This window comes from Python bivittatus, unplaced genomic scaffold, assembly GCF_059951505.1.
Source record: "Python bivittatus isolate LINGU-HERP-01145 unplaced genomic scaffold, Pbiv_v1 ctg000160_np1212, whole genome shotgun sequence".
Classification (NCBI taxonomy): domain Eukaryota; kingdom Metazoa; phylum Chordata; class Lepidosauria; order Squamata; family Pythonidae; genus Python; species Python bivittatus.
The window spans coordinates 9,129,306-9,156,292 of NW_028277076.1; the positions used below are offsets into that span (position 1 = coordinate 9,129,306).

The window sequence follows — 26,987 nt, forward strand, 5'->3', positions numbered from 1 at the left end:
TTGACCCCTTGGCTTCTAGTTGTGCAGAGATAGACTGCCATGGGACTGGGAGGTTCTGTTCATCTATGACAATCCCCAGGCAGCCTTCCTTTCCCTGTAGCACAAGGATTCTCCAAGTAGCTGCCCCGTAATCATGGAGTGAAGAGCTCCTTTCAGGGCAACTAGAGGGGTTGGACTACAGCCCCCATCACACCCAACCAACAGGGCGGCGATACAGCGGCTCTACGGGGAAGGAGGGGAGTGCGCCGGAACTCCCCGCTCATAACCTCTGTTTCCCAGGGGAAGGCTTCTCGCGCGGCTCCCCGAGGCGGGCGTGGGGGAGCTGCAGGAAGTGACGTGCAGTTTTGTTGACAGCGGCGGCCGATGCCAATGCGAGCGCCAGGGAAAGAGTGGGGGGAGCGGACCCCGGTGGGAACCACGCTCTCTCCGCGCCGGAACCGGAACCAGCTGCGAGGCGAAGCTTTGTTTTCCCCCCAGCGAGGCGGGGAGTCCGGTGAGTGCGGGGACGGCCGCCCGCGGGACCGGGCGCTGCCGGGGGAGGCGTCGCAGCAGCATCAGCAGCGCCAGGCGCCCCCGGGCTCCCCCTTGACGACAGCGGAGGGGGGAAGCCCGCCCCCCGCCTCCTATGCCCCCTCCCCGCGCGCCTTCCCCAACCTGGCGCCCCCGGGGCTGAAGACTCCCCTTGGCTCTCGGGAGGAGGCCGGGGCCGGGAGGATGAGAGTTGTAGTCTGCTCCTGCTGCTCCCCAGCCTGGCTGAGCCCGAAGGGGAAGCAGGTCTGGTCTCTTCCATGGCAGGAAGGGGTCTGGTGGGATCCTTTGGCGAGAGCCGATACTGGATGCCTGGGGTGATTCTTCTCCTGACCCCCCTTCTAGGGCGGAGGGGCTCCGTAGGTGGCTGTGCCCGTCCGCGAGCCCCCAAAATCGCAGAAAATCAAGAGCCTGGCTGTTATTCAGAAAAGCAGGGCTTTTGAAGGGAGAGAAATTCCTCAAGGAAGGAGGGCCGAAAACTCTTAGAAAAACTTCTCTGCACACATAAAAGCAAAGGGGGGCTGAGGAAAGCAGAGCTCCCATCCTTGTCGGCGAGGTGGGCCAGATCAGGGCTTTTTGACTCGCCGGGGAATCCTGGGAGTTGAAGTCCACCCCTCTTAAGGTTGCCGAGTCTGAAAAACACAGGATTCGATGGGGAGGTTGAATTCGTCTGTGAACTGCATCATGTTGTTCCTAATTGGGCATTAGCCTCTCTTTGAGGGACTGGAGTTCATATTTGACACAACTTGCCTTGTTACCGTGTTGTGATTTTGGCCCTTCAGCAGGCAGAATTTATGTAGAACCCCAAATGTAAATTCACTTTTACATTTTCCTTTAATGAAATGGTTTTCTGTGCCCTTAACTAGGCTTAAAAGGCAGTCTCGATAACCATCAGCATTTTATGTCACTTTTTAGTTTCCTGCATGTTTTGCTATGATCAGTGGCCCGTAAAGGTCACATTTGGAAGCAGTAAGTGTAGTCACACTTAACACTAAGGTTGGGTTCACACATTGTGCAGAACCTTGTTTTTTTAATCCTAACATATTAATTAAACTTCAGCTGCCTGAATTCCCATCATACAAATTAGAAATCTTTAGAAATCTTTGAAGATGAGCTTCAAAACTGCTTTGGAAGCTGTTACCAGATTGTCATTTTCACTTTAACAGATGTGATTAATTCTCTGATGCATAGCTAGAGTAATTTTATTTATTTAACTGTAATTAAAATAAAATGAAATTTTACTTTTTCTTTGGCTGTACCCACTACTACCACATTTCTGGCACTATATTCAATGCAGCTTTCAGCCAGCACAAGTTGCCTACCATGAATCTTGGTTTACAAACGACAGCAGTTGGGTTCACATGTTGCGTTAAGCTCAAACAAAATAAACTCCTCTAGGGCTTTGTATGTGTGAATGCAGCCTAACCTATGATTTAGCATGACTCTGTACCGATGAGTCTTTATGGATTCCTTCTTTGTAGAGAAAATAACCAGGATCTAGTTTTGCTTTCTACAGTTTCTAACTTGTCTGTAAAGAGGTAGGTGAAAACAAACTTGAGGCAGTGCTAAACAAGCCAGGTACAAACTTGGTCTGCGATTCCTGCTGTATACTTAGTGACAAGCCATGAATTGTACAAATGGGAGTCTAGTTAAATTTGTGATTGTGCAGAAGGACCCAAGGGTGCGTGTGAACTCCAGACTTCACTCACGCTTGGGGACATTTGACTACAAAGCGCTAAATTCTGATTTAACCCACACTAAGGCCCAGCTTGCATGTGAGGCTGTTTTTGATGTGTCAGCATGCTCACTTTGGTGAGAAATAGGCCAGGGAGGTGTTCATGTTATCATTTTGGAGTGGTGGGATACTCTTACTAAGAAGCATGGATTTCGGTGCAAGTGAACATAATTCTGTGCTTTGCAAGCAATGGTAGATGGGAGTGTGCTTTGTTATTTCACGTTGAGTTTCTTCATGCTTGCCATCCAGAATGACCGTGCCTTTTTCCTTAAAAATATATCTTGTTCTGTGTCCCAAAGGCCTCTTTAAGCCTTATCTTTCTATGCGCTTTGTTAAATGCTTTTCTCCATGCCTAGTTGAACTGCAGCACTGATCAGTGAGAATGCAATTTTGCAGCTGGCTAGGAAAGTAATGAAGTTTGAAAAAAGAACTAGGGCTGCCAGAAAGGTACAGACAGCTTTTACTCCCAGTTAACTTGGACCTGGCACTGTCTTATTTATTTTTTTCACTATATGAAAAATAGAAAATAGCCTTCTTTTCTGGTGCTCAGGTGCAGTTTCGTAGTGATGGTCTTTCTTGAGAAACAGCAGGTGTAACAGAGTCTCATTTGGGGCAAATTATTAAAGTTTTATCAGATTAATGAACTCATTGCGTATTAATGTCCTAAAGGAACACCCACTGTTAATGAATCATATTTATTTCTTTAAATGTTAAGATTTTGTTTTAACATTTTCTGAAACAACAGATGGTGTGGGGTTTCTTAGAAGAGGAATTTCATATGTCTCTCTGAAATGATTTTTTTTTAGTCATATGTGGATCTTATTAAGACAGTTAAAATTATCTTGATAGTTTAAGATGTCTTTAATCTGGTGGAAAAAAAGAGTAATGTCATAAAGACTAACAAGTTTTGTTACTGCGTAATACTTGTATGATAATTGTATTATGTAATAATTTTATAAAATTATTTTGTGGACAGGATCCTCAAAAGCTTATATAATAACAATAACATTGGTTAGTTTTTTAAATTACTATTAGAGTATATGTTTTCTTGTTTTTTTGACTGGGTTTGCATCAAAGGTTAATATAGCTATTTCTTTGAAACTTTTAATAGTAAGTAGGAGAATTCAAAACTGGATGTCATCAGCAGAGATGCATCTGGGATGGCTCCTCTCAGGGCAAATATGAAGTGATTTTAAAATATAAATCTGACATTCAAGTCTGTACTACTTGTGGATCCCTTGATACAAAGTATTTTGTTTTTTTTTAAATTTAGACATCCTTTCTCATACTTTTCTATATATACAATACTTTTATTTCTTTATTTTCCTTTTGGTCTGGAAAGAAGGAAAAGGGGGAGTTTGCTTTTAATTTTAGATGGAATAGGAATCTTTTTTACAAGCTTAGCATATGAGTTTTGCTACTTTGATAGGACTTACCTTGATTTTTTTCAAATGTATATTTTAGTCTCCACCAAAATCCTTTGCAATCCTCAAATGGAATGGGAATCCCTTTTTTTAAAAAAAGTGCCACATGAGTTTCACCTTTGAATTACATTAAAAGGAGCAGTTGTTCTTTTTCCTTTCTGATGGAATAAGTTGTAGCTTACGAAACCTTCTGCCCTGAACACAGTGTCAATTTACAGTGCAGTAATTATATTGCAGTAATTATATTGCAGTAATAATTAGTACATTACTCCACAGTCCCATTTATGTGGCCTGCATCCCACGAACTAGGATGCGTTTTCATTTGTTAGTCCAAAAAGGTTGTAGCAGACTCATGTCTTTTAAGTAGACCCGATCTTAAATTTTGTTTAGTTTTCTCAAATATAATGCAACTAAACACCTTTTAATGAAAAAGTATATAAGACCTTCCATTCTGCTCTTCCCTGGTGAGATCCTGCTTGGAGTCCTGTGTCCAGTTCTGGATGTCATAGTTTAAAAAGGACAGGGACAAAGTGGAGCAAGTTCAGGGGAGCAGGGGAGCTGTCAGGACGGTGCAAGGTCTGGAAACCAAATCCAGTGAGGAATGGTCAAAAGATCTGGAAATGCTTGATCTACAGCACATTAGGAAGATACAATAGCAATCTTCCGTTATCTGATGGTGTCCTACAGAAGAAGGAGTAGATTCAGAGGGCAGGTCCCAAAGCGGTGGGTTTAAATGACAAGGAGAAGGTTCAGGGTAGACATCAGGAAGAACTTCTGGACTATGTAAGCAGTCAGCCAGTGGAACAACTGCCACGTGAAGTGGCGAGTTCTCCTTCATGGATAGATATATCATCTCTAGGACAAATGACGTAGATGAGGTTTCTAGCCTGGGTGGTACCACTTGCAACGTCCCTGCTGGCGGTGAGGACAGCGCTAGACAATTTGGACACATTTGGGCTATCAACACAACACCAGTCTGGTTTTATCCCAAGCCTGTTCATGCTACTGTGTTCAAGTTGGGATCTGTAATGGAGTTACCAATTTACGTGGCCTGCATCTCACAAACTAGGATGTGTTTTCAGGGTATTGAGTGCGCGAGTCCTCAGATTTCCATGATACGGCATCACCTAACATTTAATATTATAACTCAGTGCAAAGCTGCCTTGGTACCAGTCCATTAAAACTAACCCTAACCCTAACCCTGATTGTACAAGCCATCAGCCAGTGGAACAGGTTGCCACTTGACATGGCGAGGTCTTTGCTGGAGAGCTTTAAACAGAGGCAAGATGATACCTGTCAGAGATCCCTAGTGGATCCTATCCTGATCGGGGGGAAGGACTAGATGTCCCTTCCAACTCTGTGATTCTACAGCCAGAATCCTTTGCATGAAGTACCTTGAGCCTCAGGTCTCTTGAGTGTCAGCAAGCTGGGGAAATAAATCACTTTATTTAGGATGCTTTTTCAAGGAACAAATATTTACTGTATAAACTTTTGGAAAAGATATCCAATTTTGGTTGCTAGCCCACATTTTCCCACTAGAATACTATGCACAAAGTCTGTCCCTTGAATAGTTTTGTAGCTTAAACTTCCTCTGGGCTGATGCCTTCCAAACATGCTGGACTTAAATCTGATAGGAAGGAGGGTTGACTTTTTCTAAAAATGAGGTGAGATTTTGCGTCATTGAAAAGGAAACAATGAAATTGGAACCCATAGCCGTGCCAATGATCATCACCCTCAGTGGGACCTTGAAGTCTATTAGTTCTGGTGTCAGAGGCAGTATCTATCCAATCAGTGTTTCTCAACCTGGGCAACTTTAAGATGGGTGGACTTCAACTCCCAGAATTCCCCAGCCAGTGTGGCTGCCTGGGGAATTCTGGGAGTTGAAGTCCACCCATCTTAAAGTTGTCAAGGTTGAGAAACACTGCTCTAGAGGTACCAAAGAATGAGTTAAAAAATCAAGGAGACTCCCATTCAATTGATGCCTCTGTGAAGCTAGAGTGTGTTGCAGGTCAGTCATATAAGGGAGTAGGAAGGGTTTGGGCTTTGGGGAGGGGTCTTCATGGCTGGCTGGGGAATTCTGGGAGTTGAAATCCAGACATCTTAAAGTTGCTAAGATTGAGAAACACTGATCTATGTACTACTAAAACTCATTGTGTTCATCTGTTTGTCGGTACCCTCAAGTTAGTCCAAACGGTGCATTGTACCGCAACAATTTTTTGAATCAAGGTACCTAAAATCCACGAACTTAAGTAAACAATCTGCGACTCATTATTCCTGTGGAATTGACATTTCCACAAGGTTCAGACCACTTTTGTTCACAAAGTTGTGGCCAGTCATATGATTACCGATGGTCCCTGCCAGCTTCCCATAAGCCAAGTCAGTGGGGAAGCTGGCAGGAAGTCAAAAGTTGCTCCCACTGCTTTTTTGCCCGCTTGTGGTCATTCTGTCTGTCTGTTTAGGTAAGAAAATACTGATTCATTATGGAAGTTCATTTGCCACTACAATTATTTTTCTATTTATGATACATACTCTTCTTAGATGATCACGGGACCGTCCAGCATTGGGGTAAAAAAATATGGTCAGCCTAAAATTTAATGTTCATTCTGGTCACATCAGACTGTAGTACCTTTCTCTCAAAGGATGACCCAACGGGTCACAGGGTTGTCTAGTGATTCTTAATATCAGCTGCTAGGGAAAACAAATCAGTGGGGTTTATTGCCATTTGCTTATTGGGTTCTGATTTTATTTTATTTTATTTAGTTTCTTCTGTCTGTTTCGAGAGCATTCATTTCCTGTGCAAAGTTATGCAGAGCGAATGAAGTAATCCATCGCTAGCTTAAAAGTCGCTCGGTTTGTTCCCAAAGTTTTCTTTAATCAAGTCATGGCCCTAATAATTAAAAATAAACTCACTGCAAGAATGAGGTGGACTACTGGCCTATTTTTATCCTTGTTTACTGGGGGAAGCTCAATGACCAGAGTGGTGTTTTCATGCTAAAACAATGCCATGCACTTCTTGGAGAAGGGGCAGGATAAAAATGAAACAAAATCGCAGGGTGCCCTAATTTTTGCATGTCACCTTTTCTATTTATTCTTCTTTTCACATGCTTGCTTGTTTTTACTCATTCGTTTTATTTTCCTGGCTTTAGTTGAGGTTGAATTTTACCTCTCCCCTGTTTTGTCCCTGTTGGGATAATTATAAGCAGGTTGTTTGCTTAGCTCAAGGATGGGGACACTCTTGCTAGAAGCTGTGTTTTAAAAGAGCTGATTTACTCTCTCTCTGCTTTTGACAGTAGCTGCCTTGAAACATACTTCAAAGTCCACTCAGAAATCTCTTTGGAAGGACGTTCCAGGAAGTCACCAGAAGAAGAATTGCTAAGTTTGCTTCACGTTCTCCCTTCCCTCACTTCCCCCTTTCCCATCCTCCACTGCCACAAGATGGCTTCCGACAGTCCGGAGTCACTGATGACTTTGTGCATAGATTATTGTCTTCACAACCTGGAAGGGACTCTCTTTTACTTGTTGGACAACGAAACTTTCCGGCTCCACACAGATATTTTCCTTCCAAGTGAGATCTGCGACAGGCTGGTCAATGAGTAAGTTACAAATATTTATATTTCTCTCCCCTCCTAGAACTGATGGATTGATTATGTGCTATCAGGTCAATGTCAACTCTTAGCGACCACGTAGTAGACCTTCACCACTTGTAACTGAGTCCCTCCATCTTGTTGCTGGTCATCATCTTCTTCTCTTTCCTTCCACCTTTCCCAGGATTATGGACTTCTCTGGGGATTGTATAGCTTGTCTGGGTAGAAATTGATTGATTGATTGATTGATTGATTGATTATGTGCAATCAAGTCAGGGTCAACTCTTAGTGACCACACAGATTTTTTCCAGGAGTATCTTTCCCTAACCTGGTTCTTCAGGTCTTCCAACGGTGAACCCATCACCACTGTAACTGAGTCCATCCACCTTGCTGCTGGTCATCCTCTTTTTCTCTTTCTTCTTATTGATTAATTGATTGATTAAGTCAAGGAGTCAAGTCATCGTTGACTCTTAGCAACCCCATAGATAGATTTTCTCCAGGAGGATCTGTCCACAACCTGGTCCTTCAGGTCTTCCAACAGCGCTCCCATCGCCACTGTAACCGAGTCCATCCATCTTGCTGCTGGTCATCCTCTTCTTCTCTTTCTTTCCACCTTTCAGACCATCAGACCTTCTCCAGAGAGCTGGGTGTCCACATAATGTGTCTGAAGTAGGATGCCTTCCGAGATGATTACTTATTTTATTTTATTTGTTCGATTTACACCTCACCTTTCCTTCTGGGATTCAAAGCAGCATATATAGCACTTCCGTATTTTTCCCACAACAACCCTGTGAGGCAGATTGGGCTGAGAGTGATTGAGTGGCCAAAATTCACTTTTAGCTGACGGTAGACTAGAACCTCCCTGAAGCCTGTCCAACACCTTAACCACTATATCATACCATACCGGTTCTCTTAGGATAGCATATGTGGTATTTTTCTCCTACCAGCCCAGTCTTATCCCTACAACACCCCTGTAAGGAAGGCTAGTGTAAAGGAATTTGGAGCTGACCTTGAGGTGGGTATGAAAGAGCCATTAAGGGGGGAAGAAAGGAGTGAGGCATAAAGGAGAGACTTGGTGAAGAAATTGCACAGGCCAGAAATTGAAGGACGTGAGAAACTCAGTCATCCAGCTTTGATTTGGTTTAGCATAAAATGGGAGAGAGAGAAACTTGGAGAGGCTTTCACAATTCTGTTATTCTACCTGACAATAATAAAATACAATTTCTGGTATCCCTGAGGTGTCTTGTTTCTTGATCTGGCCTACCATGAAGGATTGACAACAATTTTGAAAGCCTGTTTCTGTCTGTCTCACCTTGTACAAAACAAAATCAAGGCAAAGTTATTTTCAATGTCTTTCTCATGCTTCCTTCAATCTCTAGTCCGTGCAAACTCTTCTCCAAGGTCCTCCTTAATGGCTCTTTCATACCCCCCCAAGGTCAGCCCTTTCTGGGGTCCTCCCTGCTCCCGGGAAGCTTCTGGTGGACTCAGGTAGCAAAGAACACAACATTGCTCTCTGGACACCTGTTTCTTTCCTAGCTATGTGGACCTAGTAAACGCGGACACCTTCTTTGAACACAACGAAAACTTTTTCACCCTCTTTTCGGATCCTCGGAGCACCCGGCTCGCCCGCATCCACTTGCGAGAGGACATTGTGCAGGATCAAGACCTGGAAGCCATTCGGAAGCAGGTGACGTCCGTTTCTCTTTCATGAATCTGCGTAGCATATGGAAGGTCTGTTTGTTCCACTTCACATTACAAAGTCTGCCCGAGGGAGAGCATTGGCTTCTGGCAATTAGAAATCTGGGCTCAGCATAAAACCAGGAGGGAGCCTGAAGACGACTCCCTGTGGATTAAAGGGATTTGATGCAAGTGAAGCCAGACCTGGAAATTTTTAAGAAAGACGCAAAGGTGTCTTACTTTAGGAATATTTATTTCTCCTCAACTAGCCTGTGGCTTTGCCAATGTTGCAGAGTAGGCAGCCTGGGGCCCATGGGTGCCATTATGCCCACCAACACCACCCTTGGTGCCCCTCGGTCCCCTGTCTCACTTATTTGGTCGATTGAAAAACATTAATTAGGAACCTGGCATGGTGTCCAGCGCCAGCCTGCAGCCCCATCTTGATTTGCAAGCATGTCCCTCAGCCTTGAATGCTCCCCAGAGGCATTCTGAGAAAATAAACAGGGTGGTGGTGCAACCTTCTGAACAAAAGCCCAAAGATGAATGGGCGATAAATCACTGATCTCACCCATCCTGGAAGCCATTTTCTGAGCGCACTCGCAGCATATGCTGTAAACTCCCAAGAGTCCCCTGCCTTCCCCTCCAGAACTGTCTCCCCAGTCAAAGAATGGTGGAGTTGGGTAGCAGTGTGCCTTCCTCAGTCCCCCTTGTTTAACTTGCAGGATCTAGTTGAGCTTTTCTTGACCAACTGCGAGAAGCTGACAGCCAAGAGCCTCCAAACCCTGGGCAGCTTCAGCCCCACCCTGGTCTCGCTCAGCCTCTTCGGCTGCACCAACTTCTTTTACGAAGAGGAGAACCCAGGCGGGTGTGAGGACGACTTCAACCCCACCCGGCAGGTCCTGGTGAAGGACTTCACTTTCGAAGGCTTCCGCCGTCTCCGCTTTCTCAACCTGGGCCGGATGATCGAAGGGATCAACGTGGAAAGCCTCCTGCGGCCGCTGGCCTCCCTCACCGCCCTGGATCTCTCCTGGATCCAGCTCAACGACATCCACTTCCTGACTCAGTGGAAGGACAGTCTTGCCTCCTTGGTGCTGTATAACATGGACCTCAGCGAGGAGCACATTCAGGTGATAGCACAGCTTCGCAAGCTCAGGTCAGTCGTTTCTTAAAAGGGTTGCGTTTTATTAAACGTTCTTGAGGTAGGGAAGAAAAGGAAAAAGGAAAAACAAGGGAAGAGAGAGAGACAGAGAGGCACAGAAGAAAAATAACTGATCCCACAATTTCTCATGTTTTGAGAAAGCTGCATTTGGCGTTCAGAATGACGCTTCTGTCCTTTTCTTCACCATCCATGGAATTGGGGTGCGTACAGAACTTTATTCTATTTTATTTTTTATTATTAAGTTTATATCCCACCTTTATCTTTGTGTAAACCCCTATAGACACACACACACCCCTGTGCATACCCAACTTTAAAAATCAACACAATTACGATCAGAAATGAATACAAGCACATACAATATGGTTTCTAAGGGGGAGTCTAAATGTTTATAAATACTGCAAATCAGGTGAAGTATAAAGAAGGGGGAAGTTACCTATTTTTCCAAGCAGCTCTTTTATTTTTCCTTTTTAATTATTTTCTTGGTTTTGTTTTGTTTTCTTCCTCTTCATATTCATAAACATCAATAAATAATAATGCAATGGAGATCTCAGTATTAAGTGTCAAGCCGAAGATTGAAATCCTCATTATGTTATAAAATAATTCAATGCATTTTGCAGTAGTCTATCAGTGCCACACGTAGCTGTAATTTAAGCAACCTTATGTTCATTAACATCTCAGAATTATAGTTAACATTGATATAAATTTCTTTTCTTACCATTAAAGGTTTAAGTTATCTAAATTATTATAGTGTCAGCAATTTTTAGTTTATACTGTTCAAAGACCACTGTGCCTAGCTAATATCTGAACTCTAATAATGTATTTGCATTTTATAATACTGTAAAACAATTAACAACCCAAAAGAATAGTCAGAAATGAAAACCGAGTTCCTTGAAAGATCATTAACATATTTATTATGGCCTGTCAAGGCTTCGTGGTGTTCTCAAGACTTTTCTCCAGTTAGTCTCCCCTTTTACAGAATCAGAGTGACTGGTAGGCCCTGAACTGCCCCCTGTTTGCCTCCAGACATTTAGACATCTCCCGAGACCGCCTGTCCAGTTATTACAAATTCAAGCTGACGCGCAAAGTCCTGAACCTCTTCGTGGAGAATCTGAGCAACCTTACTTCCCTGGATATCTCGGGTCACACCATGCTGGAGAACTGCACCGTTGCTTGTTTGGATGAGAAAGCAGACCAGGCCAGGTGGGTTGGACAGGGCTGCCCGTGAAGGGAGAAGGATTCTTTTTGGGTGCGCTGCCAGTCTGGAGGAAAAGGCTGGTCAGTGGCTGTTGGTCAAGTCCTGCAGCCAGGGTCAAGGAAACAAACATTGCAGACATCCGTCAAGTATCTTTAATGCTAGTCTTGGGGTAAATGCCCAATCCTGGAAACTGGAAGAGGCCTTTCGCATCCTCATTTACAGTGAGTTCATTAAGGCAGAGTCTCCTTGATTAGAAATGCTTCTTCCCGGCTTTCTGGCCACTGGGCTGAGTTGCCATTTATGAGATAAGTTGCAAACAGACTTGCTAACCATCTGTCTCCGGATTGTTTACGTCTATCCTCTCTTCCATTCCTCTCCCAGTCTCCCCACAATCTTTCAAACTGAGCAGAGATTTTATTGCATTTTTAATCCCCCTTTTCGATCAAGGATATCTGAGAAACGTGCAGTCACCCTTTCGGCCCTCCCTTCCCCCCCTCTTTTTTTTGGTAAGAAAAACATGAAAATGTTTGTGACGAGATGAGTATATAGTTTAGGAATGGAACAGTTGTGTTAGTGGAAGGTCCTGGTTTCAATCCTCACAATCTTCCACAAGGCTGGAAAAATCCCTGCTTGCTACCGCTAAAGGCTACTGCTCAAATAGAAGGATGGGCCTGAAAGCATCGTTTCATGTTTCAGCCCAATTTTGTCCAGTTTTACCTTCAGAATGATGGTGTCCTATAGAGCCAGTAGAAAGTTAAGCAACAGTCCACAGTCTAGTTGGAAGACAGAGAAGAGATTTGAAGGAAAATCTCCCTTGTTCAAAGCAAGTTTGTGCCAACCTCCCTTAACTCCTAAATTTGCTCTTTTAAATGTCAACATTATTTTTCTTACTCCTTTTTTCAGGGCATTTTTTTTTTACACACCCTTCAGGCAACAGCCATTTTCCGGGGGGGGGACACAGTTCAGAAGCATTAGCATCAATGCAATCCAAGGTTTCAGTACTTGGCAATTTTAGAGGAAAAAAAACAATAAAGAGAAGATATGTTGGGCTTCAGCACCCATGATTCCCTAACCAACATAAAGATGAGGAGAGACCGTCCCTCAGCAGCCGCAAACATCTCCACCCAAAAAGCAGTGTTAGCTTAGATCTGGGTGGGCGACCCATTTTCATACACCTTCCCAAAATTCTTCAAATTTTAGAGGCTGACTTTCAGGGGATGTGATTTCAGCGGCCTTGATGAAAGAATAGATGCAGGAAGCTGCTAATCGGCTCAGGAAGTGAATTTTGCTTTTAGCAAAGCCTCAAAACGCAAACGGGTTTCTCTGGGGATGTGGCATCAGGACTTCTGCAGCCCCAGAGATCCCCCCTCCAAAAAAGGACAGCCCCTCTCTGTCCAGGTTGTCTGACTCTCACCAAGATTGGGGGGACCGTCTCTCCTTGGACAGCCTGCTCATTTCTCTTGTTTGTTCCTTCAGCACCAACCCAGCGAAGAGTAGCATTGCCCCTTTCAGGAACCTGAAAAAGCCTCTGCAGTTCTTGGGCCTTTTTGAAGTCTCCCTTTGCCGTCTCTCGCATATCCCAGCCTACAAGGTAAAAGCAGAGCCGAGCCAGTTCTAACAAACATTTTTCTTAGGCTGTCTTCTTCCTGGCCTCTGATCGCCTCTCTTAACAACATCAGGTCACAGGGGATAAGAACGAAGAACAGGTCCTCAATGCCATTGAGGCGTATACCGAACACCGGCCTGAAATCACATCACAAGCCATCAACCTCCTCTTCGACATCGCCCGCATTGAGCGCTGCACGCAGCTCTTAAGAGCCCTCAAGGTGAGTTGGCTGCGACCGGGGAAGGTGCTCAGTTTAAACTCAGCACCGAGTTCGCAGGTGCCCTGGCTCTTTTGCCTTTGTTTCTTTACAAAGAAATCTATATACTACTAAAACTCTCATTGTGTTCATCTGTTTGTTTGTCTGTACCCTCAAGTTAGTCCAAACCGTGCATTGTACTGCAACAATTTTTGAATCAAGGTACCTAAAATCCACTAACTTAAAGAATAGGTAAACAATCCAGGACCCATTACTCCTCTGGAATTGAAATTTTCACAAGGTGCAGACCACTTTTGGTCGCAAAGTTGTGGATGTTGCAACATCCCTGTGCTCATGTGATTACCAATGGTCCCTGCCCAATTCCCATAAGCCAAGTCAATAGGGAAGCTGGCAGGAAGTCGTAAGTCACTCCTGCTGCTTTTTTGCCCACCTGTGGTTGTTCTATCTGTTTAGATAAGTAAATATTGACTTATTGTGGAAATTCGTTTGCGGCTATAATTATTTCTCTATTTATGATATTTAGTCTTCTTAGATGATCAGGGGACCATCCAGCATTGGGGTAAAAAAAATATGGTCAGCCTAAAATTTAATGTTCATTCTAGTCACATCAGACTGTACTACCTTTCTCTCAAAGGATGACTCAGTGGTCGCAGGGTTGTCTAGTAATATTTACAAAGGAATCTGATTCACCAAATAGACTCACAGGTTAGGGTAAGCCAACCCTTTAACTTTTCGTGTGTTTTAATTTTAACAATTGGCTTATCTGCAGATGGCACATTTTTCATGGTATTTTGGTTAAAACTTTGAGGGTCGGCTTATCCGCAAGTATGGACTATATATGGAATATATGGGCACTTTAGAAAAGTGTTACTGAATAGACTTGTGGATAAACCGAACCCAATTTTGCGGGTGTATTTTGGCACCTGAAATTCTCGGCTTATCCACCCATATCTACAGTATTTATTTCATTCATTTATATAGCTGCTCACTTCCAAAGTGACTCTGGAAAGCTAATGGATTAAAAACATCCAGGATAAACAATAAAAAAATAATAAAACATAATAAAGGAAAGATGTCTCCTCCAGGGACCTGACACACAGCACAATTTTTATTACAGACTCAACTTACTGGGGGAAGAATCATATCTTTCAGGGCCTTTTTGAAGGCCAACATGGATGGGGCCAGTTGGATATCACAGGGGAGATTGTTCCATAGCTTAGGCCAGTGTTTCTCAACCTTGACAACTTTGAGATGTGTGGACTTCAGCTCCCATAATTCCCCAGCCAGCATGTAAAACCCTAGGTACCTGCCTTCTTATTTTTTCCCCCAATTGCTCTGGGCTGTGATATAGCAGGTGCCAGATCTGTTTTGGGAAATCAAGTCTGTTTTCCTTTCCAGTGCCCTTCCTTCTTAATAAAAGTGTGTGCGCATCCTTTAAGAAAGTTTGCCCATCCATCAGTTGAAAAATCAGAAAGAGCCTGCTGATTTCAATAGGCTGATCTCTTTATTTGCAAACGTCGGCTTTTCTTTCCCCCGGCCTAAAAGGAGTAAAGAAGGGCAAAATGCATGTAACCAACGTTTATTGTCCTGGTTCTACAGCTGGTCATCGCTGCCCTCAAGTGTCACAAATACGATAAAAATATCCAAGTCACGGGAAGCGCCGCCCTGTTCTACCTCACCAATTCCGAGTATCGCATGGAACAGAGCGCCAAGTTACGGCAACAGGTCATCCAGGTGGTGCTGAACGGCATGGAGTCCTACCAGGAAGTAACTGTGAGTGTGCTGCCGGCCCCCTGCCCCATTCAACCAAGGGGCCCACCTCCCCTCCTAGTTTCCTTGAATTGGGTCCTTGTTCCTTCCTCTGCCTTGATCGTCTTCACGTTATTCCCTTGTTTTGCTGGCATATGGGAAGCATCTCCCAAGACTCAAACTTTTGACAGCTGGGGGCGGGGCTGGAGGTAAAAAGGGTGGAGCCTAAGCTCAAGAGAGGATGTGATAGAAGAGAATTATCTGTAGCTCAGGGTTGAACCGTGGAGTTTGTGGTGCCTTCTGAGCTTGGTGGTTTGCTTGCAGACATTTCATTACCCAAGTAGGTAACATCATCAGGAGCTTCATATAGCTACTGTATATCATTAACAGGCAGCAAACCCCACCCTCCCTCACACTGGTGATGTTACCTAGTTGGGTATTGAAACGTTTGCAAAGCAACCACCCAGCTCGGAGAGCACCAAGAATCCCCCAGCATTGATTTATTGGTTGCTTTTCAAGTCAGGTTGGAAGGAACTACGGCACCCCAAACACCTGGTCTGCCTTACTGGCTGGGCTGGCTCATCCAGGCTCTCCCTCCACAGGTGCAGCGGAACTGCTGCCTCACCTTGTGCAATTTTAGCATCCCAGAAGAGCTGGAATTCCAGTACCGACGGGTCAACGAACTGCTGCTGAACATCCTGAACCCCACGCGGCAGGATGAATCGATCCAGCGCATCGCAGTGCACCTCTGCAACGCGCTGGTCTGTCAGGTGGACAACGATCACAAAGAGGCTGTCGGCAGGATGGGGTTTGTCATGGTGGGTTTGGCTGAATGCGAGACCAAGCAAGACTGATATTTCTGTCCCTCTTTCACACCAGTGGTGGTGGTGGTGGTGGTGTGATATGCTTGGGCCATTCTTGAATTTTCAACAATTTTGTTCGTGACTAGGAAGAATGGAGTGGGGAGGAATTGCCTGTCACTTTGCATAAAATAGCTAGGTTTGCACAACAGAGTAAGACAAGTCAGTTGAATGCTTTGCATGGACACAGCAGGCTAAACTCGGTGAATTTTCAACCTGGTTAGTTTTTTATGGCTTAGCAGGTGCCCAGACCCAGCCCTTTGGCTAGTTTATGGTTGAAGGCCATGTGCAAACCCCAAAAAAGAGTTACTGGAGCATTTTGTAGGGACACAAACAGTACAGTGAGGTAGCTAATAACCTAGAAGATAAAAACAAAATTGTCTTGATAAATTAATGGAAAATGGAACTGATAGCAGATAGATAATAATGAAATATTTCCTAATTATCTCGTAGAAAAAGAATTTTTAAAAAATCAGAGGAGGGATATGACGGTGGGGAAAGGATTTTGGGATTACATCGGTGGGGGGGCTAAAATGGCCCATTCAACTCTAATTATATGCAAGATGGGAGGGACTAACCTGATTTTCCAAAGGTGTGGAAATTGTTGCATTACTTATTCAAATGCAATTGAAATATGTTTGAAGAATGTTAGATAAGGGAAGGACGTTGCTTGTGTGTTTGCACACTTGCTTTGCTGAAGATGTTTTCTGGCAGTCTATCATTCTGAACCCTGAAGAGCCGCCCCGAGGCAGACTGTACTGAGCTAGAGGGATATAGGGTTGGTCCTGATTTTGCTGTTCTTGTGATTCTGCCTGCCGAGACCTGTTTCAAACTCACGATGTGTTGGTTGGTTTCCTAAGAATGTTGATGTTTCTATTAAAAAAAGAAAGAAAGGAGGCGAGAGAGAGAGAGAATGCTGATGTTTCTACTCGCCTACCAATATCCTGCCTTTGGGCTCCAAAGAGTCTCATAAAACTTTCAGAGCCACAACCACAAAAATCAATAACATCATTAACTCAGTAGATAGAACACAGGATTTTTGTTTCTCATGTTGCCTGATTGCTTGACAAGATATCAAAGGAGATTTGCTGGCCAGAATTAAAATGGCCTTGTACAAAGAATTTGTGAAGCACTTTTTCCTCCCTTGCCTGCAAAAGTGGTGTTGCGTCCACTGTTATCATCTGATAGTTTACCAATAATGTTTCCTTCTTCAGTTGAAGCTTAGGCAAGATAGAGCATTCAGAACTTCCGCCCCCCCGTAAAGAAACTACAGGTGGTCCTTGACTTATGACCACAGTTGGGACTGGAATGTCTGTCGCTAAGCGATGCAATCATTAAGTGAGTCATGCCTGATTTTGCGACCTTTTTCACCATGGTCGTACGTGAATCACTGCAGGCGTTCAGCAAATCCGGCTTCCCCCATTGACTTTGGTTGTTGGAAGCGCCCTGGGAAGGTCACAAATGGCGATCATGTGACCCTGGGATGCTGCACCCATCATAAATGCGTGCCAGTTGCCAAGTGCCCAAATGTTGATCCCACAACTGCGGGGATGCTGCAACCATCATAAGTGTGAGGACCAGTTGTAAGTCACTTTTTTCAGTGCCGTTGTAACTTCGAACAGTTGTTAAACAAATGATCGTAAGTCGATGACTACCTGTGTTTATTAACACATATCCCTGGCCTTAAGAAGAGCTGCTGATTTTATAGCGAGAGAAAGAAATGGAGATTTAAAAAGTCTAAAGAGCTGCTTAATAGATTTCTTCTGCCGTGAGAAACTTTGGTTTGACATTATTAAAGTACTCAGCAGCATGTCTTCAAAGACCATCAAATGAACTCGTCAGCGAACCCTGAACCCGCCCCTTCCTTTCCTCTGCAATTCAGCCGCTTGCTCGTGACTCAGTTCTTCGTTTTTTTCTTCCAACAGACCATGCTGAAGCTGATTCAGAAGAAATTGGTGGATAAAACAGTAAGTTTTGGATTCCCCAAAGGACTGGCGATCCAAGAAAAACAAACAGGTCACTTTTCCTGGTCACGGGCAAGACAAGACGTAATATAAGCGAAAGAATAAAATGAAATGAAGTGAACCCAAGCAGGGGAAGACCACCCTGGCCCGGGGCTTCTCAGCTGGTGACCCAGCAAGCAGGACCCAGCTTGCCTTGGCCGGCCCTGCTCCTTGCTCCTTGCTCCCTTCCCCGCTCCGGCCGTGCGTGGAAAGAAGAATGTATTTAGTTTTGGCAGGTTGGAACTGCTGTAGGTATTGCGATACTCATAGCTCTTTGTCCTGTTCTCCTTCCTCCTTGTTTCTTTCTACACGACATCTGCTTCCAAGGCGTGCCTCGGAATTCTTAACAAGGGGCTGGCAGCTTGGTGCTCGCAGGCAGGGGGGCTCCTAAATCTCTGGATGCTCTGCGCTCAGTAAGGGTGGAGGAGAATCACAGTGGTGTCGTGGTTAAGGCATGGAAGTAGGAAAAAGGCCAGGCTGGTGTGGAGTAGGGGGACACTGCTGGGCTGCCCCCCCCCTCAGCTGCAGAAGGTTCCTGGGGGACTTTGCACCAGTCCTTCCTTCTCAGCCCACAGGTCAGGGTGGTCCAGTGGAGAGACCCAGGTTCAGATTTCCCCTCAGCCGCAGAAGCTCCTGTTGGGGGGCTGGGGGGGACTTAGGACAGCTCTCAACTCCAGCCTCTCTCACCAGATCCTGGTGGGAAGGACAGAAAATAAGACGGAACAAACACTTGGATACAAAATAAAGAAGGAACAACAACTGGCTGAAACCTCAGAGCAGGACCCGTTTATGAGTTGGTTTGTTAGCCAAGGGGGTTACACCACACTCTTGCCCACCATTTTCCCACCAAACAACCATGTGGGATGGGCTGGGCTAAGAGAGGGGGATGGCCCCCAGGAAGCTTCCGTGGCTGAGGGGGACTAGAACCAGCACCCCCCTTGGTCCTAGTCCAAAGACCTTAATCACCATGCCACACTGCTTCTCCCAGAATCCCCCAAGTATTATGACGTTGGTGCAGTCCAGTCGATCCTGTAAGATTGCTCCCCGTTGCTCCCCTGTCTTACGCACCCTTCGTCCCTTGCGAGTTTGAACAACTTCTTCTCTTCCTCGGCACGGGCAGTGTGACCAAGTGATGGAGTTCTCCTGGAGCGCCTTATGGAACATCACCGACGAGACCCCTAGCAACTGCGAAATGTTCCTGAACTACAGCGGCATGAAACTCTTCCTGGAGTGCTTGAAGGTGCGTGGCATTTTATTTTATTCATTCTACTTCTGCAAACTTGGGCCCTTCCTTCTCCATCCCTCCCCCACTGCCGCTGAGCCCAGGGGTCTCCCTCTCCTATTTCATTCTACTGGACTTCCTGGCCTCCCCTTCTGGTGGCCCTCGCCTACTGAACATCAGAGCTGGCTACACAGGGCTTTGGGGCTCTTGCCGCGGGCTACCAATTTGCATTGTGTTGAAACGGGTTTTTTTTGTACTGGTTCGCTGGAACCCTTGGGGTCTTGAGGGGGTTTGAGGGGGAGAAAAGTTCGTTTACACAGCCATTTTTCCATCCCTTTGCCTCTTAATCAGGGGATCTGGGATTCCGCCCCCTGGGAAAGTTTAAAAACCGGTTAAGGATTACTGGGAATTTAGCAGATTATGAAGCATCCCTGATCACTCCCCTCTGGCAGAGCCAGATTTCCTGGATGTCTGGGCTGCTGAGATCCTGCTTTGACAGAGTGGCTGTTTTCCCTTAGGAGTTTCCGAACAAACAGGAGCTGCATCGCAACATGCTGGGCCTTCTGGGAAATGTAGCCGAAGTTCAAGAGCTCCGTCCTCAGCTTATGACGTCCCAGTTCATCAGCGTCTTCAGGTAAAGGCGTCCGTTGCCTCGCGGTGGGGTAAAAAGGCAGCCGTGGTTGTTTGCGCGGGTGCTTAAAATGAGTTGGGCAGCAAATTCATAGCCAGAAGTACAAACACAAGTCAATGCATCAGATGGGGATCCTTCCAAGGCACTTAGGTCCCAGTTTAAAGTTACAGCGTCCGCTCACTCAGCTGAACATTGCAAATTGAGAGAAGAGTTCAAAATGTATTTTAAATATCTGTTACTCAGCGTTGAGGACATTTCAAAGGCTAAGGGAGCTGCAATTATTTTTCCAACATTTCTTTTCCCCGCCCAGTTCACTTTCAGCACTTCAAAAACCCTACCTAGCTTGGATTAAAATCCCATGCTACTTTGAAGGGTATTTGCCTCCCCTTCTCTTCCTGAAACTAATTCAGGCTGAAGCTGTTTATTTTTTAATTATGCTTTGAAATCCACCAGCCGAGGCTAAATGTAAGATAGGGCGTGCAGAAAAACAGAGAATTCAAAGGCAAAATGGCATTTCATGGTGGTTTCAATAAAGGGCGGTGATATTTAATTGCAATTGCCTGTCTATAATCTGTGTTTTTAAGCAACTTGTTCATAAGTTGCAAGTTACATCTGGACTTCAATCCACTGAAGAAGTGGGTCTATAAAAGTTGAAGGTCTAGTCTGTTAGCAGTAAGAATCCATTTCCATTGACTTGCTGTTAATTTCTTCAACTCCCAGAATTTCCCAGTGACCAGCATGTATGGACTTCAACTCCCAGAATTCCCCAGCCAGCATGGTGGCTGGGGAATTCTGGGAGTTGAAGTCCACACGTCTTAAAGTTGCCAACGTTGAGAAACCCTGAAAGTCCCCTCCAACTTTGCAATTGTATTGGGCTGTGGAACTCTGTGGGGATGATTTTTTAAAAATAACTTCATTAAATTTTAAAAAGCAAAAACTAATAAGAAAAGTAGAAAGCAGAAAAGCTAGAAATACAGAAAGAAAACAAAAGTGATCGAAAATAGAAAAGAAGAAAAAAAGAAATGCAAAAAGAATAACTTCCGCCTTCTTATACAGCAGATATAAATGAATCATAAAATAACCTCTTACTCTAAAATGACATCTTGACGTGCATATTTTGTATAATCTATTAATTTAACTAATCGTCAAATCCATATATCATAATTTCATTTTTTTTTCCCGCGGGGGTGATTTTTAAGGGCTCCTGACTGCACACGGTTTGGGGCTTGAAATACTGATTTCTGGAACACCTTTTGCCACAGCAACCTCCTGGACAGCGAAGCTGACGGGATCGAAGTGTCATACAACGCCTGCGGGGTCCTTTCTCACATCATGTTCGACGGGCCCGAGGCCTGGATGATCGCTGAGCCCCACAGGGAGGAGGTTGTGGACCGAATGTGGGCAGCAATTCAACGCTGGGATGTCAATTCCAGGCGAAACATTAATTACAGGTCAGCAGATCAGCTGTTTAAAGAGACCACCTTGATCCACCTGATCAGGCATGTAAGCTTTTCTGTTGGCAGGGCTTCCTCCTGCCCCAGCGTGGTTTGAAATTAATCTTGGTTGTGTTCCTGTTGTGGCTGGTAGGGTTTTTTTTTCATGTAGAACCTCATGAGTTCTTTTGGGATGTCCAGATCAAAAGTTCAGGTATTTTCTCTTAAGGGAAAATGTGTGTTGCCCATCGCTTGCTTAAGAACTGAAAAGGCTCCTTGGTGGCTTTCGCTGGCTTCTCCGGGAAAGTATCCAGCCTCTTGCAAATTTTCTCCAGCTTGGTACCCTTCAGGCATTACTTGTCCCCAAGTTCCCAGCCTTTAATCGAGTCATCCTGGAGTTTTATTTTTTTTAAAACACTCTTCTTCTCTGCTGCTCCTCCTGGCATTTACAGCATAAAAAGAGGAGCTCAGATATGATGATGAAAATAATTAAATAATGTCACAGCTAGGCAGCCGATCCCCAGGGCATCTGAAAAGCGCCAGGGGGTGGGAGGGCTGCTCCAGCAAACGCTGTGAGAAATGGCCTTGCAGCAGCTGACCACTTAGAAGGGTTCCGTATTCCCGGCCTCTGGGGATAAATAAATAATTGGGGCCTTTGAGTACAAAGATGCCATTTCATGGCAGAGAGCTGTTACCTAGCGAGAACTGCAACAAAAATAGGGTGTTTTGGAGCGACCTCTCTCCAGTGCCTGCCATCCACCCCTCCTTTTAAAAGGACACCATTCTACTTCTTTCCTCCGGTTTTCTGTCCCTTGCTGGCTGATCATTTGACAATCCACAGCAGCTGGTGACAGTGGTTACTGTCTTCTTCTGAGTCCATGGCCACCTGTCTTTAATATTTTATTATGGTCACAGACCAGGGGCCACCTGTTTGCCTTGCTTTTCAGGTGAGACCCCCTCTCTAAAACACCACAGATGTCCCTTTTAAAGGCCGTACATTCCACCTGCACTGCATCATTTTGCACTGAATTCCAGAAGATACATTTAGAAATCTGGGCCATCGCTTGGTGGGATAAATGTTATATCTGAATCGGGCACTGGAGAAGATAGGAAATGGGGCATGTTTTTCCCCTAGGCTGCGGATCTATAGTTCCAGTTTTCCTTCCTTTCCCCCACCTCCATCTTAATCTGAGTTCTGATGGTTATTTGAACAGATCCTTTGAACCAATTCTGAGACTTATCCCTCAATGGATCTCTCCAGTCAGCCAACACTGGGCAACGTGGGCCCTTTACAACCTCGTTTCTGTCTACCGTAAGTTAAATTATATTGGTCCGGTATTGAATTGGGGTAAAAAGCCTGGGTCTTTATGACAGTGGTGCCTCTTGGCATTATGAATGTTATCAGTAGAGAGGTCTAGTTTTTCCATCCTGCCCCAATTCCACCTCTTGAAATCGTTGGCAAATCAATTCATCAGAAGAGTAATGACCACAAACGGCCAAAACTTTCAGTAAAATTTGGCATTGCCCACAGTAGGTGGGATAGGAAGTGGGCCTTAGAGGTGCCTCTTCAAAGGGGGGGTCTGTGTGTTCACTGCATTCCCACAGGTACGTAGCTACGGTGGAGATTAGCTGGATCTGGCAGGGGTGGGGGAGCGACTTCCAAAGGGTGGGGGATACAGGGCCGGCTTTTCAAATTTACCTCCAGCCCCTCACTGCTTCCTCTTTTTCCCACTCATCTCCAGCGGACAAATACTGCCCCCTGTTGATCAAAGAAGGGGGGCTTCTTCTCCTGCAGGACATGATTCAAATGGCATCAGCACGGCCAGAAACCAAGGAGATGGGAAGGTAAGCTCTCTTGGGGACAGGTGCATTCCCAGGGGCTTAGGGAGTGCTGCGCTCCCTCCCCTCCCCTCCCCTCCCTGAGAAAATATTTAAATATGGGGGGATGAGCTGAGGGTCTCCATACCCAGCCCAAGTACCAAGTCAGTGGGGCTTATAACTGCAGGTGGGACTTCGGAGGCCCATCTTACACGGCCTTGTCAGCTGCATCAGGACCACATTACGCCACCATTTGGGGCATTTCTTACTCCAGAATAGTGGGGAACTATGTTATCGGTTCTTCTCCATCCCAGCTGGAGGAATTAAAAATTGCAGTTGGCCCCCTTTTTCTGGACCTTTCCGTGATCCTGCCGTTTGGCCCCCTCTTCCCTCTCTGTCCTAAAACAAGAATCTCCCCAGCGCAGGTGATGCTTCTCAGCTGCATCTTAAACTCTTTCTTCTTTCCTTCTGTGCTAGGAAAGTCATCGAACACTGCAATAACTTTACGGACGAGAACATGGACACCTCCAGATAGAGGCGAGCGTGTCGTCCGCCTCCAGTCGAGTTCACATGTACATAGGTTGGACTTTCTCACCAGCTTAGCTGTCAGAAGAAGCCCGTAGTATGTGCGGGGGTGTGTCGGGAGCGTGCGTCCGAGGGCATCTTTAGAAAGAAGAAAGATGCTCAGGAAACGGGGGGGGGGGGGGTTAGAAAAACCACACCTGAGCAGATGTCTTTGCGGGACCATTTTTGCACACCGAAATTGCTTCCCTTTAACGAGTGGAGTTTTTTGGAAAAGGGGATGGTGGTGGTGTTTCAAAAGTACCGATTGGTGTTTGTGTGTATGTGTGCGTGTGTGTGCGTGTATAATTACTGTATAAAACGAAAATCCATGGTGCCGTGTATCTGTGGACCTTTTATACAGAACACGAAGATCTCCTCTGAACGATGGTCCAGCCCTGCAGTGAATGGTGGTTCTCCCTTTTGGGATGCCAGAGGGCTAAATGATTCGGGAATGGCAAAGCCAGCGATCCCAGACCAGGCAGAAAGGACTGTCGGACTGGGGATGATGGGTGATGTCAACTTGTCTGAATGCCCTCGGAGCAGTCCCGTCACAACACTAAGAGAAAGGATGAATTGGTGGTCTTGCTTTCCCCCAATAAGGACTCTCTTTTAAAATCCCCCCCACCCCGCAATTTAACTCTGCAAGCTGCAGAGGAATTTGGACGGGTTCATATTTGGGCAGGTCCAAGCTGATCCATCCTGTCCCCCCCTTTAGGATATATTAGAAGGCTTTGGCGCCTGGCGTTTCTTAGAAGTGGCTTTGGGAGTTTTCAGAAGCCGGCAGGGAAAAAAAAAACACAGAATCCCCATCAAGTCTCAGCGAGTCCTTTAGGAATAGAGCATCTCTTCTAGCTGTGACCAGAGGCGTGGGCATAAAGAGGGGTTAATGTCAGTAGGGCCTGTGCAAAGGTGTGAGGAGTGGAAACTAAACCTGTTGTGCTCTGAAGACAGGAGAGAGGCCGCTGTACACTATGTGGACGATACAAGCAAAACACTCTTGATCTATCCTACAATGACTTGAGCTTTGCTGAGGAATTGAGCCAGCTGGGGAATTCTGGGAGTTGAAGTCCACCCATCTTAGAATTGCCAAGGTTGAGAAACATTGGGTTAACGTTTCCTTGGAAGCTACTTGAGTGTCTTGATCAGAAAGCTGAGACAGATAGATAAACTTGCAAATTTAGATTCCCCAGGCTGCGAGGAGAAGATTCTCCTGCAAGGAGAAGGGAGCGTGCAGGGTGGCAGAATCCAAAACAGGACATCCTTTGGAACATGGACGGGTTGGTGCATGGGCCACCTTGTAGACTTTCTCTTTGACAAACAGAGGAAGTTGGGTGGAAGGCTTGGGTAACCGGTTTCAAACTTTTAATCTATAGAAAACGTCCTTTCCCCCTATGAACCAGGCTTCCTTTGAACAAAACAAAAATTAATGGCTTTAACGCAAGGGTGCAGATGGTGCTTTCTTGAAAGAGATGGTTCTCTCACTCGTTGCTCTCTCTCACACACACAGAAGAATGCGTTTCTTCAGTTCACACGTGCATCCAACTTGTTTTTCTGTTCAGTGATATTGGGTTTTTTTTATATTCAGAAACGGAGTTGGATTTCTGAATATAGGTCCATAAGCTGAGGTCCCTTCCAGCTTCATGATTTTAGGAAATGCAATTGGTTGATTTCTTGTCTACGGCTGATATGAGTAATCGACTCGGATTTCTTGAATCAGACAACCGTGCTAGAGAATTAGATGCCACTGTGGACGTTTGGGTTCCGGTGGGCTCTCCTGTCCTTGATCTGAGCTCCTGGGAAGGATAAGCTAGCAAGAGAGATGGCCAGGCAGAGGGCAGTGGTGGGACAGAAGGCCCTGGGTTCAGGCCCAGTTGTATCTCCAAACCTGGCCTTAAGTCCTGTGGTTTTCTTCCCCGTAAGCCCGGAACAAGTTCCCAGAGAGGCAGGGTGGTTAGGGCCCCTTTGCAGAGAAATATAAGGCACAGATCTTTCATGCAGTGTGGTTTCTCTCACCCGATTAAAAACTGCCCCAAGCCCATGTGGGACCCGAGTGAGGGGAAGGAGAGCCTGCAGCTCTCCAAAAACGAGAGTCCTCTCCTGATGGGGCAAACGGTGATTCTCTCAACAGCAGCTCAACATTTTTGCAGTTCTGTTGATTTAGTGACTGAATGCACCTTAAATCATAGCCTTCATGTGTCAGCTGCTCCTTTGTACAAGCTGAAGGTGCAAAATGCTTCTGAGAAGTACCAGAGTTTTGATCAGGTTTTCTTACCAAGGAAGGACAGGAAAGGTTGGGGAAGCATTGGAAATGGACAGGTTTCCATACTCTTCTGTGGTGCATGGTCTTGAAATGGTCTCAAAAAGAGGTCCTGTTCTGTTCTGCCTACATCTTATTTCAAATCAAAGCTCAGCCGCTAGGCTGACCCTGCAGGAAAGCCACATGTTCCCCCGAGAAACAACTGATTTGTCCACCACGAATGAAATTTCTAACTAAAATACACTAGTGAAATATTTCCCGACTTCTCTTTTTCAGATGCTTTCCTCGGAAAGCCGCTTCAGCTATTTTGGGAGTTAGAATAGCCTAGAAATAGGAATAATACAGAAATAGGAAGCCTTTAAAATAATATCCACCCTGACAAATGAAGTTAGTGAGTGCTACAGTTGCAGCTGTGTGAGAATAGGCAGGAAACTGAGTTTTCAGAGAAGATTTTGAACACTGTTCAATGTACAGCTTCTGGGTAGGACAGCTTCTGGGTTAATGGATTAACCCTGATGTTCTGACATGTGCACTTGAAAGTAAGCCCTGTAGGGTGCTATAATTAACAGCCTTATGTATTACTGGGCTAAGTGTGATGGGTACTGCCATCCAACACATTTGGTGGGCACCAAGTTGGGAAATGATACAGAAGATTGTTGGCTCAGTCTTCAGCAAGCCAAAAAGCATAGTACATGATCTTGAGGAAGCCCAATACATTTCCAGCAGAAGTTGAGCATAGCTGGGTCTGATGGAACCCAGCTACCCCAGTGCTGCAGATAAGCAGTCCAGTACAAGCATCACGATCACGGTTACTTGGTGTTGACTTACTCCATTATTTTTTCAAGGCATCTCAGCCCTAGCTAGATTTCCTACGTGAGGGTGGTGCAAGACCTTGAATTCAGTTCAGAAGTCGTGCTTTGGGACGCAGCACCGGACTGCAACTCATTAAGGCAGCCACATCGGTTTCCAGACAAGGCAAAGAGATGTGGCTGCTTTAATGAGCTGAAGACAAGCACTCCGTTTACTCTCCCACAAGTTCCAAAGCAGCAGCTTCTGAATCTGATCGGAAGCATTGCACAGCCATAGGTTTCAAACCTAAAGCAGTTAACCTAACTTTGATTTGAATCCTCCTTTGGCTATGACTTCCAGGTGAACTAGACATATTTGGTTGCCCTTCCTTGGTACCCACAGCCTAGGATGCGTACAGTTGACAGCCAGCTGCCTTGAATTCCATTCCATGTGTCTGAAATTCTAGCAAATGCAGAAGCACTCGGTTTCTTCCTCCTCAGCAACTGCCATGGGATCAGCCTTGGGAGAAATTCACA

At 45.3% G+C, this 26,987-nt stretch overlaps 1 protein-coding gene across 3 annotated transcripts; it reads left to right on the forward strand.

Annotated features, from left to right (window-relative positions):
* Positions 1-334: 334 nt before the first annotated feature.
* ZER1 (zyg-11 related cell cycle regulator) lies at positions 335-23,738 on the forward strand. 3 transcript variants are annotated; one of them, XM_007442909.4, is made up of 16 exons: positions 335-493; positions 6,978-7,280; positions 8,808-8,958; positions 9,671-10,101; positions 11,131-11,307; positions 12,779-12,893; positions 12,982-13,128; positions 14,725-14,898; positions 15,477-15,692; positions 17,660-17,701; positions 18,858-18,977; positions 19,478-19,593; positions 20,853-21,041; positions 22,238-22,335; positions 22,766-22,868; positions 23,319-23,738. In XM_007442909.4, the coding sequence occupies exons 2-16, from the start codon at positions 7,123-7,125 to the stop codon at positions 23,374-23,376; spliced, it is 2,295 nt and encodes a 764-aa protein (XP_007442971.1). In that variant the 5' UTR covers positions 335-493; positions 6,978-7,122; the 3' UTR covers positions 23,377-23,738. The 3 variants fall into 3 exon arrangements, with proteins under 3 accessions (XP_007442971.1, XP_007442970.1, XP_088003275.1); XM_007442908.4 differs by having other exon boundaries at positions 338-493; positions 6,981-7,280; XM_088147149.1 differs by lacking the exon at positions 335-493 and adding an exon at positions 752-774 and having other exon boundaries at positions 6,981-7,280.
* Positions 23,739-26,987: the final 3,249 nt, after the last annotated feature.